This window comes from Rhinolophus sinicus, linkage group LG04 (genome assembly GCF_036562045.2).
Source record: "Rhinolophus sinicus isolate RSC01 linkage group LG04, ASM3656204v1, whole genome shotgun sequence".
In the NCBI taxonomy this organism is placed as follows: domain Eukaryota; kingdom Metazoa; phylum Chordata; class Mammalia; order Chiroptera; family Rhinolophidae; genus Rhinolophus; species Rhinolophus sinicus.
The window spans coordinates 170,138,307-170,154,494 of NC_133754.1; the positions used below are offsets into that span (position 1 = coordinate 170,138,307).

At 37.4% G+C, this 16,188-nt stretch overlaps 1 protein-coding gene and 1 pseudogene across 1 annotated transcript in view; both read left to right on the forward strand.

Annotated features, from left to right (window-relative positions):
• HSDL2 (hydroxysteroid dehydrogenase like 2) overlaps window positions 1-16,188 on the forward strand; it is a 52,119-nt gene that overhangs the window by 31,358 nt on the left and 4,573 nt on the right. Inside the window, exons 9-10 of the mRNA XM_019749544.2 lie at window positions 4,644-4,793; window positions 9,803-9,931. Of these exons, the coding sequence (XP_019605103.2) occupies window positions 4,644-4,793; window positions 9,803-9,931 (279 nt within the window). The remainder of the gene's footprint in view (window positions 1-4,643; window positions 4,794-9,802; window positions 9,932-16,188) is intronic.
• On the forward strand, window positions 6,004-9,794 carry LOC109456956 (putative ATP-dependent RNA helicase DDX5; annotated as a pseudogene).

Here is a 16,188-nt window from a genome sequence, read left to right on the forward strand (position 1 = left end):
ATGTGAAGTTTTAGTTAATTCTAGCAAAGAAAGTTGTGTTTTTCTTCTACGAGTAAGAAGTTCTTTTTTTTTTTTTTTTTAACTTTTTTATTTATTCTAAGTGTGTTTTTCCAGGACCCATCAGCTCCAAGTCAAGTAGTTGTTTCAATCTAGTTGTGGAAGGCACAGCTCACAGTGGCCCATGTGGGGATCGAACCGGCAACCTTGTTGTTAAGAGCACCGCGCTCTAACCAACTGAGCTAACTGGCCGCCCCAGTAAGAAGTTCTTAATAGAGTCTTTTCATTTGATTAAAAAAAAAAAAAGCTGTCTAAAAAGAAAAAAGCAACCCTTTTTAAAAGTTTCATTTCTTTTCATAGCACTGTCTTTAGGTATTTTGTGTTGATGTGTTATTTTATTTTGAGGGAAAATGTGTCACACAAAATGTGTCACACCATTCACAGAGTTTGTGCTATGTGACTACTTTATGGGAAAAATTAACTTCAAAGGAGATTTTGGTTTTACTTTGTTCTGTTTTTATAATTGAAAAACAATTACCCCCTTGAATTGGTCCAGAGTTTACATGTTAGTATTTGTGTTCTTGCAGTATGCCACTAGCTTACTGAAATGTCAGAAGAAACATGCTTTAACAAATACCCATAAAAAGAATTTCACTCGTGGTTTATTAACAAGAATAGCTGCTGTTCTTCTAGGCCCTTACCTTATTTTTATCTTCTAGACACTGAGTCTTCTAAATGATCATGGATTCTTTAGATGGCTGTTACAAAATTTAGGAACAAATTTCCTCTGTTATGTTTAGCAAACTTAAAGAACCTTACTGCAATGCATTTTAACGTCAAATCTTCTTTCTGGCTTAATCTTACCTTTTTTTCTTTTTTTAATTAATTAGTTAATTAATTTTTTTAAGGAGGGCGCAGCTCACAGTGGCCCAGGCAGCATCTAATCGGCAACCTTAGTGTTATTAGCACCACGCTTTAACCAACTGAGCTAACTGGTTACCCCTTAATCTTATCTTTTATATCGTTATCTTTTTTTTTTGTCCATATTTTTTGGAGAGAGTTTAAAAAATTGCTTAGGTAATAAAAAAGGCAACTTTTCTTTTGTATTGTAGAAAATTTGAAAAATATAGACTGGAAAAAAGTTACGCATAGTCCCACCATCCAGAGATAGCGCTTTTAAAAATTAAATTTTTTTTAATTTAAAAAATTAGATCTTTCATTTAGTTGCCACGTGGATGTATCAGAGTATTATAACAAGACTGTCAGTCTTTTTCTTAAAAGGCTTCTTACAGAATGGCAGAAATTAGTTTCGGTTTAATTAGAGAGCTTATCAAAGTCTAATAGAGTCTCGTCCTCTAATAGAGGCAAGTTTAAAATCCTGATTTTGCTCAGCTCTCTTAAGATTGGATCTATATTTTGGAGGAAGATATACACGAAATATGCTCATTTAAATTCCAAATTTAAATAATAAGAACCACTTACTGTTCGTGTATATTTATTTTGTGTTTTAACAAACATTTATTGGACACCTGTAATGTGCCAAACACTGTTAAATACTTTGCATGCATTTGTCTCATTTAATACTTATACTCCTACAAAACAGGTATTATCCTCATTTTACGATTAATTACACCTGTGTGATCACAGATCTGGCAGGTGGTAGAGCCAGGATTTAATTTCGTATTTCTTCATTTCCAAAGTCTATACCCTTAACTTAATTTGCTTAAATGAACTTGCAAAATAAACTTAAAATTGCTTTCCTAACTCTTGAATACTTCAAGTCCTTTAAATTAGCAAGTTTTCCCTCCAGCAATCCCAATTTATTAGTTTATAATGAGGAATTGCCATGTCTTAGACTAAATGCGTAGTTGCTATGATCAGCCTATTCTCTCCCTTTGGTTATAATTACATAGGGAACAGATCATAATCAGCAGGTTGTTTCATGATCATGGAATCAGAGCAAGAGAGCTTAGCTAAGTAAAATGTAAGATAAATGTTTATTGGCATTAGGCTTTCATAGGAATGATTTTGCCTATGGGGTTAGAATGTCAAGTGCATTGACTGTGATCCATGTATCCATCTCCACATGAAGGATGCCCACATCCTTTCTTTTTTTTGATAGAAAATTAATTATTTTTATATTTGTGCCATGTAAGAGTCATCTTGTTTATCTCATCTTTCCAACCTGTCAACATCTTTTTTTTTTAAATTAAATTTATTGGGGTGACAATGGTTAGTCAAGTTACATAGGTTTCAAGTGTGCAATTCTGTAATACATCATCTATATCTCACATTGTGTGTTCACCACCCAGAGTCAGTTCTCCTTCCATAGCCTCATCCTTTTGAGGTCGGAATACTCAGATTTCTTTGGCGAATAAAGCTGTTTGTCTCCATACAGTGTTGGAGAGAGCATTTACTTCTGTCGCTCTCTTTTCCCTATTCTTCCTGGTTCAGTCAACTGCAATTCTACTTAACATTTTCTCTAGATATATTAATATATTCATATAGGTAATAGTCCAGTATATCTGGCCTGGATTTAACTTACCTGTTTCAGGTGATCTTTTTATATCCATATCCAAATCCATATATGTTGACTTCAGTTTGTCCCTCAGAAGTTAGTGTGTAGCCCTCATTTCCAAAGGGGGAGTTTACCTTTCTATTGCAACCCCTATTTAATAATCCTGTGAACATTTGATTGTACCGTTTTCTGGTATTTGTGCTATGTATATTTGTTTTACATAACATATATGTAATTATGTAATATATTGTAAACTATGTACACAATTTTAAACTAATGCTTTTTTTTCTCATATTGAAAGTGGTACTGCCATTTCTTCATTGATGTTTTTCATTCACTGATTCCCCACCCCCCACTGCAACACAGGGGGCCCACTCATCCTTTTTCTTTTTTAACTCTCCAGGTTATTTTTGTTTTTTTTCTTTAGATACAATTTTAATATTTTGGATTCTCCTCAGAAACACTTATTCTTAGCCTGACTACCCTTTGCTTTTCCCTTGTAGTTACCACCATCTCATTTCCATCTTTTGTTCTTTTCTTCTGCATTCTGGGAGACATTTTCAAGTTTGTACTCTATATTACTGATAAGATTTTCGACACTTTCATCTCTGTTCAATACTGCCTCTAATGTTTATTTTAATTTTGCTATTGTATTTTTTGTTTCTCATGTTCCCATTTTGTTTTCATTTTATTCTATTGTCTTTTCATCTCAGCCAGTTGTATATGACTTTCTGCTCCTCTTTCATGTAGTTTTGTTGTGGAGGAATTCTTGTGGGTTTCACAGTAAGTTACTTTTAGAGATTGACTTTTGCTCTTCAGAATAACCTCCTATTACCCTGTGGAACATTGGTTTTTCATAGGCATCAGGTTATTTTTTTCCCTGTTAATTCATCCTCACATTAGGGGATATCTCTAGAACTAGTGTAGTCAAATGACGGATGTGTAGGTTGCTTTTGGCTCCAGTCCCGGTTCATCTGGTGGAAATCCTGTCTCAGAGCTATAGTTTCTGTAGTGGTACCTGTGGGGCATATAGCTAGGGCCAATGTGCAAGGCTGACATGGGACCTTCTTGTACCTCTTCTGCTTAAAAACGACTCTCTTCAGGCTGTCCTCCTGCCAAGGTTCTTCCCTTCCCTGTCTTTATCAGTCATGTTTTGGAGTGGCGTGCACTCTCCAGGATGAACTACCACCAGGACCTCCCCTACCATCTGCTCCTCTGGTACTTGGGAGCTGAGAGCCTTGAAATTGGATGTGAAAGATGGGGTCTTTCTTGAAAAGCTGCATTGTAGAACAGAGGGACAGATTCTAGTCTAAGCCCAGAGTCTGAGCCAGTGCTCTAAAAGGTGAGAACCTTTCTTTTCTGTATAGGTGAGTAGAGCTATTGTTCATTTGAGATCTTCCGTGAGGTGAAGCACAGGCAGTCCAGTGTTTCTTAGACTGACTCCATCTACCTTAGAGGTACTGCCCATTTCTTCCTAGACTCTGACAGGAGATTGTGTGTCAGTCAAATGATGTTCAGTGTTTGGGTTTTTTGTTTTTGTTTATTTTTTACATTTTTATATTGGTGTGAAGTTACCAGAGGCTGTGTCAGGGGCTGTTAGCCATGTGTCTTTTTTTTTTTTTTCCCAGTTATTAAAATGCTCTCTCTTTCCCATTAAAGCTTGTGTAGTTGTAGTCTACTGACTACAATCTTTATTTCCACTCCACTGATTACACAGTTGACATTCTGATCTCCATCTTTCTGACTCTGGTGTGTTCTTTTCTCATTTGGTTTTAAAACTGAGAGGGGATGAAGCAGTGATTAATTATTACCCCTAAAACTCCAATAATTTGTTTAGGTTTGTTTATTATTAAACACTGGACAGTTTAGTAGTGGGTTGTTTTTTTTTAACCTGAGAGTCAGCCTTTTACTTGGAGAGTATAAATCATTTACATTTATAATCATAATTGATGTGTTTAGTTGTTAACTCCATCGGTTTGCTTTATGCTTTTAGATGCCAAGGTATTTAAGGTCATTTTGGTCAAACAGGTCTAACTGGTAGCAAGTCTGTTCTGTTAATTAATTAATCCTCTGGGTGGCCTTATATTACCTAGGTTTTAAAGCCATTTACATCAATAATATTTTACAGGTGCCATTCCAGAATTGAAAGATGACAAGCTGCAGCCAGCACCAAAACCACGTTCTGGAACTGTGGAAGAAACATTTAAAGTCATTAAGGAGTCTCTCACTGATGACATTGTTAAAACCACTCAAGCAGTCTATCAGTTCGAACTCTCAGGTAAGGATTACACCTGGTTACCTGAGGGTTTTATGAAACAAAGCGTAGGGTATCCCCTTTGGAAGAAAACCACCTCTAGTAGTAGTCATCTGGCTAGTTGGCTGTATCCGGAACCCTGACCCAAGAATGCAGACATTGAAAAATGGCAAATAACCACTATTTGTATGTTTAAGTTAAGATCAGTGCATATGGACACATATAAAATAAAATTTCATTACAAAAATTTCCAGTGTTAAATAACTCCTTGTCATATGTAATTGAGGGAAAATCCTGTGTCGAAGGGCATATGGATCACGACAGGTAGTATAATACAGTAATTTATCATCTACCACGGGCACCTCGACATTTTTATCTTTGAGATTTTCCAAGTCAGTCTGAATTTACTCAGCTTTTTAAAACCTTTCAATATGTTTCTTCTCAATATAGTATTAACACAGGTTCAGGACATTTTTAAGAACTAGCTACCTCACTCCCATTTGTACGCAAACTTTGACATTATTAGTCTTTCATCCTTTGTCTCTTCTATTGTGTCTTAATCCATCTTCACCTTCCTGTTTTTACTTCCTTTTCTATCCTTAAAACCCCTGGTCCATTACTTCAAGCACTCTCGACTGTATCCTAAATTTTTGGATCTTTTGTGCTTATGTCACTGTCAAAACCCATGAAACTATCCTGCGGCCCCACAGTTGCCTCCAGACTTCTAAATCCCGCTGGAGAAATGAAAAAAAGAAAAAAGAAAAATCCCATCACCCAGTGGATCTGTACCAGTAGAAAGTCATCCTTGCCCCTGTTCAACTGGGGTCTAAGTAGCATCTCAGAATTCTGTATTTCTGTACTCAGCTTAGTGCCTCATTTTCCACCGTGACTATTTTAAATCTTCTCAGTGTTCTTCACGTCTTCCTTCTCTTCCCTTCACCACTTCCCTGCCAGTGTCAGCAAAGAATTCCATCTTTATCACAGAGATAATTGAAGCCTATAGATAAATTTCTTCAGCTTCCTTTCATCTGATACTCAATCAACTATTATAGACATCATCCTCTCTTCCTCCCCTCCCAACAGAGTGGAGCTCAGCTCTAGATCAGTGTGCATCCCAAGTGTTAATGTTCATACTGGTTACCTGTGTTCGTGCTAAAATGCAGAATCTGACTTAATAGGTCTGAGGTGGGGTCTGAATTCTGCACTTCTGCAGGTGGAGACAGTACTGCAATCCATGGATCCCACCTTGAGTAGCAAAGTACCATTTCCTCTGGCCTCCTCAGGGACTTTGTGCTATTAAATATGCCCTCTCTTCTACTTGTTCATTCTGCAGCCTCCTTCTCTATGTCAACGTTCCCAATCTATTCTGTGTTTGAAACAAAACAATAATAATACCCTCCCTTTCAGAGCAAAACTTATTTTCATCTATGATTCACTCTGCTCTGATATTTTTCTCCATTCCATTGAATTTGTTCTCACCAATGTCGTTGGTTGCTTCTATATCACCTGTGTACATTTGTCATTCTTACCCTGTCACCACTCTGCAACATTTAATGCTGTTGACCACTCTTTCCTTCTGGAAATTCTCCCTTTCCTTGGCTTCCTTGACAATAGCTCTCCTTGCTTTCCTTCTGTCTGTAATCACGCTTTTGCGTTTTCAGTTTCCTGTGTTAGATGCTTCTCTATCCTTCACTGTCTTAGCACTCTTTATACTCTACAGACATTCTCTAGAAAACTCCAACCACTCGATTGACATCAATGACCATATGAACTGATTACTTATATGTCTGTATTTCTAGCCCCGTCAGACTTCATTTGACATTTTCACTTGGCTGTCACAAAGATGCCTCAATGTAAAAATGTGCAAAACAACTCACCATTCCTAATACTTGCCTTTGGCACTACCTGTGAAATCTGCTCTTTTTCAGCAGTCCTCGCTCAGTAAAAAGCACACCAGTATTTACTGTTTCCCAAGCCCCAAAGTAGTAAATCATTCTTATGCACCCTCCCTCCCTCGTCCTCTTCATGTTCAATCCGTTACCTAGTCTTGTGGTTCTGCTTTGAAATTCTCTCAGAAATATGCCTGCTTCCTTCCATTCCCACTGTCCTGATCCTGACCAGGCAGACATCCTCAAGCTCCTAAATTACCCAACACTATCCTAACCAGTCTTCTGCATCCTTTTTATCTCTCTCCAGTACCTTCTCTGCATTGCTGTTTGAATGACCTATTTCATATACAAGTCTGTCATTCTCCTCCCATAGCACATCCCTTGGGATGAAGTCAGTGACTCCTTTACTGATTCGTGATCAGTGCACTCTGCATCTGCGCTGCTTTACGAGCTCATCTGATGCCACTGTCCACTCTTTCTCCCTTCTGGTCCTCCTGTACTTTCAGCTCCTCATCTAGCAAATTCTAACCTAACATTTAAATCTCAGCTTCAGCGGGGCTTTCCTTACTCCACATCAACCTCCACTTCCTCTTTTGTAAGAACCATGTGACCGCATTCATTTCCATTGGTGTCTTGCTGAGCATCTCCAGCTCCTGTCATCACTGTCCTTCCACCACTGTTGCCCCTGCAAGGCTTCGCCCTTGCGGAAGCCACCTTCACAGCGACTTGTCACCCCTGATTCTCTCCACTTTGTTCCCCTCCAACTGCAATCACTGACGCCATGTTAGGCCATTGAGTGGCTGAAACCATGGCCAGGATCGAGGGTTTGGTGCACCTTGATTTGGAGGAAGTAGGGCAGGAACCTATCAGGAAAGAAATTTGGAAACCCTGGGGAGAAATTAGTTAAAAAGAAGGGGAATCTTGATGAGCTGCCAAAATTTGAGAAGACTTTTTATCAAGAACACCCTGATTTGGCTAGGTGCACAGCTCAAGAAGTGAAGACATACAGAAGAAGCAAGGAAATTACAGTTAGAGGTCACAACTGTCCAAAGCCAGGTCTAAATTGTTTTGAAGCAAACTTTCCTGCAAACATCATGGACGTGATTACAAGACAGAACTTTACTGAACCCACTGCTATTCAAGCCTAGGGATGGCCAGTTGCTCTAAGTGGGTTGGACATGTTTGGAGTAGCACAGACTAGATCTGGGAAAACATTTGTCTTATTTGCTGCCTGCCATTGTCCACATCAGTATCAGCCATTCCTACGTAAAGAGGGTGAGGGGCCTATTTGCTTGGTTGCTGGCACCAACTCAGAAACTGGCCCAGCAGGTGCAGCAGGTAGGTGCTGAATACTGTAGAGCATGTCCATTGAAGTTACTTGCAGCTATGGTAGTGCTCCCAAGGGACCACAGATTCGTGATTTGGAGACAGGTGTGGAAATCTGTATTGCAACACCTAGAAGACTGATTGACTCTTTTAGAGTGTGGGAAAACAAACCTGAGAAAAACCACCTACTTTGTCCTTGATGAAGTAGATAGAATGCTTGATATGGGCTTCAAACCCCAAGTAAGGAAGATTATGAATCAGATAAGACCTGATAGACAAACCCTAATGTGGAGTGCAAGTTGGCCAAAAGAAGTAAGACAGCTTCCTGAAGATTTCCTGAAAGACTATATTCATATAAACACTGGTGCACTAGAACTGAGTGCAAACCGCAATATACTTTAGATTGTGGATGTGTGTCATGACGTTGAAAAGGATGAAAAACTTATTGTCTAATGGAAGAGATTATGAGTGAGAAGGAGAATAAAAGCATTGTTTTTGTGGAAACCAAAAGAAGATGTGCTAAATTTACTAGAAAAATGAGGAGAGATGGGTGGCCTGCCATGGGTATCCATGGTGACAAGTCAACAGGAACGTGACTGGGTTCTAAATGAACTCAAACATGGAAAAGCTCCTGTTCTGATTGCTACAGATGTGGCTTCCAGAGGGCTAGATGTGGAAGATGTGATATTTGTTAACAGTTATGACTACCCTAACTCCTCAGAGGATTGTATTCATTGAATTGGAAGAACTGCTTGCAGTACCAAAACAGGCACAGCATACACTTTCTTTACATCTAAGAACATACAGCAAGTGAGCGACCTTATCTCTGTGTTTCATAAAACTAATCCAGCAGTTAATCCCAAATTGCTTCAGTTGGTCGAAGACAGAGGTTCAGGTGGTTCCAGGGATAGAGGAGGCAGGAAGGATGACCTTCGAGACATACTCTGCAGGCAAAAGGGGTGGATTTAATACCTTTAGAGACAGGGAAAATTATGACAGAGGTTACTCAGTCGGCTTAAGAAAGATTTGGGGGGCAAAAACCCAGAATGGTGTTGACAGTGCTGCAGATTACACCAATGGGAGCTTTGGAAGTAATTTTGTGTCCGCTGGTATACAGACCAGTTTTAGGACTGGTAATCCAACAGGGGCTGACCAGAATGGTTATGATAGCACTCAGCCATAGGGAAGTAACGTTCCAAATATGCACAATGCTGTGAACCAACAGGCTGGGCATATCCTGCTACTGCAGCTGCGCCTATGATTGGTTATCCAGTGCCACCAGGATATTCTCAGTAAGACTTTCAAAGTATATGTAAATGTCTGCTTTTCATAATTGCTCTTTATATTGTGTTATCAGACAAGGTAGTTATTTAAGAAATATGGGAAATGGAGAAATGACTGCAGTGCAGCAGTAATTATGGTGCACTTTTCTGCTATTTCAGTTGGATATTTCTCTACATTCCTGAAACAATTTTTAGGTTATTTTTTCTACTAGGAAATGCAGGCAGTGTTTTCACAAATGTAAATGTACAGTGATTTGAAATACAATAAATGAAGGCAATGCATGGCCTTTCAATAAAAAAATACTTGAAGACTGAAGGAAAAAAAGAACCATGTTATTGCTGAGTCTTCAGAGGCTAGCCTAGTGCCTGGCACGTAATAAGTACTTAGTAAACATTTGTTGAATTTGACAGAGGCCTAGAGATTTTAGCCTGGGAAACAGCGTTATGTAAGATTATTCTAATTGTAGCAGTTATTAAATGTAAGAAGAACAGGGCTTTTTTGGCATTTATTTCTGTATCTTTATCTTCTGTGTAGGTGAAGATGGTGGAATGTGGTTTCTTGATCTTAAAAGCAAGGGTGGAAACGTCGGACCTGGAGAGCCCTCTGATGAGGCAGATGTGGTGATGAGTATGACTTCTGAGGACTTCATAAAAATGTTTTCAGGTGAGTTTTCAATGTTATTAATTTACCGATTATTCAAGGACAATTTCAGTTCTAACATTTGGCTTTATTCCTTTCCAAATAGCCAAGACCCGTAAGCATGTGTAGCAGTAGAATCTTACCTTGTTTCCCCGAAAATAAGACCTAGCCGGACCATCAGCTCTAAGGTGTCTTTTGGAGCAAAAATTAATGTAAGACCGAGTCTTATATAATACAATATAAGACTCGGTCTTATATTATAGTAAAATAAGACGGGTCTTATATTAATTTTTGCTCCAAAAGACACCTTAGAGCTGATGGTCTGGCTAGGTCTTATTTTCGGGGAAACACTGTAGCAGCTATTGATGTTGGAGAGCACATGGTTTTGGGAAAGTGGTTCTTACTGTTCCTTCTACTGCCCCTTCTACTTCAACCAACAAATGGGGAGTAGATGGTAGAATATCCTTTTTGCATGACTGAGAAGCTAATGAGATAAAGTTGGGAACACAGGGATGATTCAAAGGGACTCCTAGGTGGGCTTCCTTTCTACTAGTTGGACTAAGATATCATTTCCAAGAACACTGGGTTGCCACAGGCACTGAACTCAGCTGCAGCTCTTTTATTGAGAGTTAGGTTGTGCTTCAATCTTGCCAGCTATTGTACTTAATAGGAAAAATTGTACTTTTTAAGTACAATTAAGTAAAATTGTATTGTACTTGAGATAAAATATTTTCTGTTGTATAAAAATGGAGACTGAAGCACTGATGAATTAAACAATAAAATCAAAGTCACATTGTGAGCGAGTAATTGTTGGAGCCAGGATTTGAATCCGAGCTAATACCCAAACGTGTGCTCTTTTAATCATTATATTATTGTCCTCCAGAGGTTAAAGAATCAAGTTACATCTTTAATTTACATTTTATTTATGTAGCATGAACTTGTAATAATGGGCTTTCCATTTATGTCTTTCTGTGAATGTGCTTTTTGTTTCCTGGATTGACTAGGGGAGGTTAGTCAGCAAATGAGTAATTTTTTTTAAAGAGTATTTTTATAAGGTTTATTTTATAGCAGCAGTTTAGATTGGGAGTGAGTTTGCTTCTGCTTATGTCCTTTCGTGCTTACTTCATCTGCTTTCTTTCAAATAGACATAATGTAGACCTTATAATCCTAAGCATTCTCTTTTAAGAAATCATAGCCATTTCTATGACCTAATTTACATAGTGGATACACTTCAAATATAAAAACTTAAAGCAACTAGCGATCAACTAATCAAAATCTCCTTTTCACCAGTAGAGGCCACTGTATGGTAAAGCATTATGGTAGAAAATAAATTGTACACAATTATCTGATTAATACATTGGAAGGAGGGATTATATATAGGGTATTGTGCTTACTAGCTGTTTTTTAAAGTTATCTTTTAAACAGTATTATTGAGGTATAGTTTACATACCATGAAATCCCCCCACTGTAAGTGTACATGGTTTTTATAGTAAATTTATGGAGTTGTACAACCATCACTTGCAATTCAGTTTGAGTACATTTCCATCATCCCCCAAAATTCTCTCATGTCTCTTTGCAGTCAGCCCCCATTTTTATCTTCCTGCCAGCCAAACACTAATTTGCTTTCTTATCTCTACAGATTTGCTGTTTCTAGACATTTCATATAAAAGAAATCAAGCAGTAGATAGTCTTTGGTATCTGGCTTCTTTCACCTAGCATAAGACTTTTGAGATTCTAGCATGTATTGATAGTTCAGTTCCTTTTTATTGCTGAATAGTATTCCATTATATGGATATACCGCATATTTATCAGCTCACCAGCTGGTGGACACTTGGATTGTTTCAAATATTTGGCTAATATGAATAATGCTGCTATGAATATTCTCATACATGTATTTGTGTGCATGTATATTTTCATTTCTCTTGGGTAGATTCCTAAGAGTGGAATTTCTGGGTCATATGGAAAGCTTATATATATGTATATATATATTATACAATTGGACATTTTTGGTCAATGTTGCTCAAGCAGTAGTTCATCATAATCAGAAATGTCTGGATGCTGATGGTAACCACTTTGAGCACCTCTTGAAATTGCAGGAGTCAAACGTGACTTGTATTCATCTTTTGTTATCAGTGTATATTGAGTATTACAATTTTAATACAGTTTTCCTTTTTTAAAACGTATATACATTTTTTGGGCACTCTGTGTGTGTGTGTGTGTGTGTGTGTGTGTGTGTGTATTTAAGAAATTGCCAAACTGTTTGCTAAAGTGGCTGCAGCAATTTTACATTCTCATCAGCAATGTATGAAAGTTCTAGTTTCTCCAAATCCTCACCTGTACTTATTAGTGTCATTTTTTTTTAGCTTTGTTGAGATCGAATTGACAAATACAAACTATGTATTTAAGGTGTAAAACATGATGAATTTCATACATGTATACATTGAGAAATTACTACCATCAAGCTAATTAACACATTCATCACCTTACAGTTACCTTTCATGTATGTGGTGAGAACATGTAAGATCTACTCTCAGCAAATATCAAATACACAGTACAGTGTTATTACCTAAAGTCACCAGGTCATACTTTAGATCCCCAGAACTTATTTGTCTTATAACTGAAAGTTTATACCCTTTGACCAATATCTCCCCATTTCTTCCATCCCCCAACCCCTGGCAACAACCATTCTACTCCCTGCTTCTGTGAGTTAGGTTTATTCCAAATTATTAGAGGTCATACAGTATTTGTCGTTGTGTGTCTGGCTTATTCCATGTAGCATAATGTCCTCCAAGTTCATCCATGTTGTTAGAAATGGCAATATCTTTGTTATTATAGCCATTCTAATGGGTGTGTGGTGGTATCTCATGGTTTTAATTTATTTCCTTAATGATTAATGATGTTGAGCATCTTTCCATGTCCTTAATAGCTATTTATATTTGATGAACTGTCTATTCAAATCTTGTGCTCACCTTTAAATTGACTTGCATTTTATTACTAAGTTGTCAGTTCTTTATAAATTCTAGATGCACGTGATTTGCAAATATTTTCTCTTAGTCTGTGGCTTATCTTTTCGTTTTCTTTTTTTGTAGAATGGGGTTCATTATTATTTTTTTTTTTTTAAAGATTTTTTATTGGGGAAGGGGAACAGGACTTTATTGGGGAACAGTGTGTACTTCCAGGCCTTTTTTCCAAGTCAAGTTGTTGTCCTTTCAATCTCAGTTGTGGAGGGCACAGCTCAGCTCCAGGTCCAGTTGCTGTTGCTAGTTGCAGGGGGCACAGCCCACCATCCCTTGTGGGAGTCGAACTGGCAACCTTGTAGTTGAGAGGACGCGCTCCAACCAACTGAGCCCAATCCGGGAGCTCAGTGGCAGCTCAGCTCAAGGTGCCGTGTTCAATTTTTAGTTGCAGGGGGCACTGCCCACCATCCCTTGCAGGAGTGAAGGAATTGAACTGGCAACCTTGTGGTTGAGAGTCCGCGCTCCAACCAACTGAGCCATCTGGGGGGCAGCTCAGCTCAAGGTGCCGTGTTCAACCTTAGTTGCAGGGGGCGCTGCCCACCATCCCTTGCGTGACTCGAGGAGTTGAACTGGCAACCTTGTGGTTGAGAGCCCACTGGCCCATGTGGGAATCGAACCGGCAGCCTTCGGAGTTAGGAGCACGGAGCTCTAACCGCCTGAGCCACTGGGCCGGCCCCTCGTTTTCTTAATGGTGTCCTTTGAATTACAAGTTTTTAGTTTTTATAAAGTCTAATCTATTAATTCTTTTATGGTTCATGCTTTTTCCCTAAGTATTTCATTCTTCTTTATGCTATTAAAAGAAATTACTGTCTTAATTTTATTTTTGAATTGTTTTGTTGCTAGTATACATATATACAATTAATTTTTTGTATTGATTTTATATCCTGTGAATTAACCAGTGAAGCCATTTTGATCTGGGATTTTTGTGGTAAAATTTTTAATTATTAATTCAATTTATTGTATGTAATAATAGCTTTTATTTTTTAAACAGCTTTTTAAAAATGATCTTAAAACATGCTTTGTTTTTTTATTTTTAAATTAAAGTTTATTCAGGTGACAATTGTTAGTAAAGTTACATAGATTTCAGGTGTATAATTCTGTAATACATCATCTATGTATCACGTGTTTTCACCACCCAGAGTCAGTTCTCTTTCCATCACCATATATTTGATCCCCTTTACCCTCATCTACCACCACCCTCCCCCCTTATCCTCTGGTAACCACTAAAATATTGTCTGTGTCTATGAGTTTTCGTTTCTTCATTTGTTTGTCTTGTTCTTTTGTTGTTTTCAATTGTATATACCACTATCAATTAAATCATATGGTTCTTGACTTTTCTGTCTGACTTGTTTCGCTTAGCATAATAATCTCAAGATCCATCTATGTTGTTGCAAATGGCACTATTTCATCTTTTCTTATGGCAGAATAGTATTCCATTGTGTATATATACCACATCTTCTTTATCTAATCATCTATTGAAGGACACTGGTTGTTTCCATGTCTTGGCCACTGTAGATAAAGCTATGATGAACATCAGAGCACATATATCTTTACGGATAAATGTTTTCAGATTTTTTGGGTAGATACCCAGGAGAGGGATTGCTGGGTCATGTGGTAATTCTATCCATTTTTTGAGGAACCTTCACACTGCCTTCCATAGCAGCTGCACCAATCTGCATTCCCACCAACAGTGTATGAGGTAAACAGCTTTATTGAGATATAATTCACATACCATATAATTTACCCATTTAAAGTGTATAATTCAGTAGTTTTTATCATATTCACAGATATTTGCAACCATCACCACAGTTGCTTTTGGGACATTTTCATCACCTCAAAAAGAAACGCCATGCACATTAGCTATTAACCCTATATCCTTCAGTACCCGCCTCCAGCCCTATGCAACTGTTAATCTACTTTCTGTCTCTATAGATTTCCCTATTCTGGACTTTCATATGAACAGAATCATACAACATATGATACTAATATTCTGTAACTGGCGTCTTCTAGCAATGTTTTCAAGTTCCATTCTTGATATAGCATGTATTAGTCAGTACTTCATTCTCTTTTTTAAAAAAATGGAGATGAAATTCACATAACATACAATTAACTGTATTAAAGTGTACAGTTCCATGGCATAATTTAGTGCATTCACAATGCTATCAACCACCACTAATCTTTAGTTTCAAAACTCTTTCATCACTCCAGAACAAACACCCAATATCATTTAAGTAACACTCTCCATTCCAGCCTCCTGGCAGCCACGGATATGCTTTCTTCTCTCTTCATGTATTTGCCAATTCTCGATAGTTCATACACATGGAATCACAACGTGTGACTTTTTGTGTACAGCTCCTTTCACTTAGCATAATATTTTCAAGGTTAATCCAGGTTGTAGCATGTGTTAGTACTTCATTTCTTTTTATAACTTAATATTTCATCATAGTGATATACCATAGTTTATTTGTTCACCTGTTGACAGACATTTGTGTTGTTTCCACTGTTTGGTTGTTATGAATAATGCTGCTATAAATATTTGTGTCCAAGTTTCTGTGTGGACGTATGTTTTCATTTTTCTTATATTGCTGGGTCATATGGTAATTTTATGCTTAATTCTTTGAAGAACTGTTAAACTGTTTTCTATAGCCATTGCACCATTTACATTCCTACTAGCAATGTCTGAGGGTTTCTCTGCATCCTTACCTTCACCAGCACTTGTTGTTGTTTTTTATAGCAATCCTTATAGGTGTGAAGTGACATCTTATTGTGGTTCTTTCTTTTTTAATTAAAGTTTATTGGGGTGACAATTGTTAGTAAAGTTACATAGATTTCAGGTGTATAACTCTGTAATACATCACCTATCTCTATATCACATTGTGTGTTTACCACCCAGAGTCAGTTCTCCTTCCATCACCATATTGTGGTTTTGATTTGCATTTCCCTAATGCCCAATGATGTTCAGCCAATTTTCATGTGTTTATTGGTCATATATATATATCTTCCTTACTGAACGCCTACTCAGGTCCTTTGCCCATTTTAATTGAATATTTTCGTGGTTTTTTTTAGTTTTTGTGTTTTTTTTAGTTTTAAGAATTCTTTATATATTGCAGATATAAAGATGATATTCCTTATTGGGTATATAATTTTATTGTGAATTGTCTTTTCACTTTTTTGATGATGTATTTTGAAACACAAAAGTTTTTAATTTTGATGAAGTTCAATTTATCTGTTTTTTGTTGCTTGTGCTTTTGCTATCATATCTAA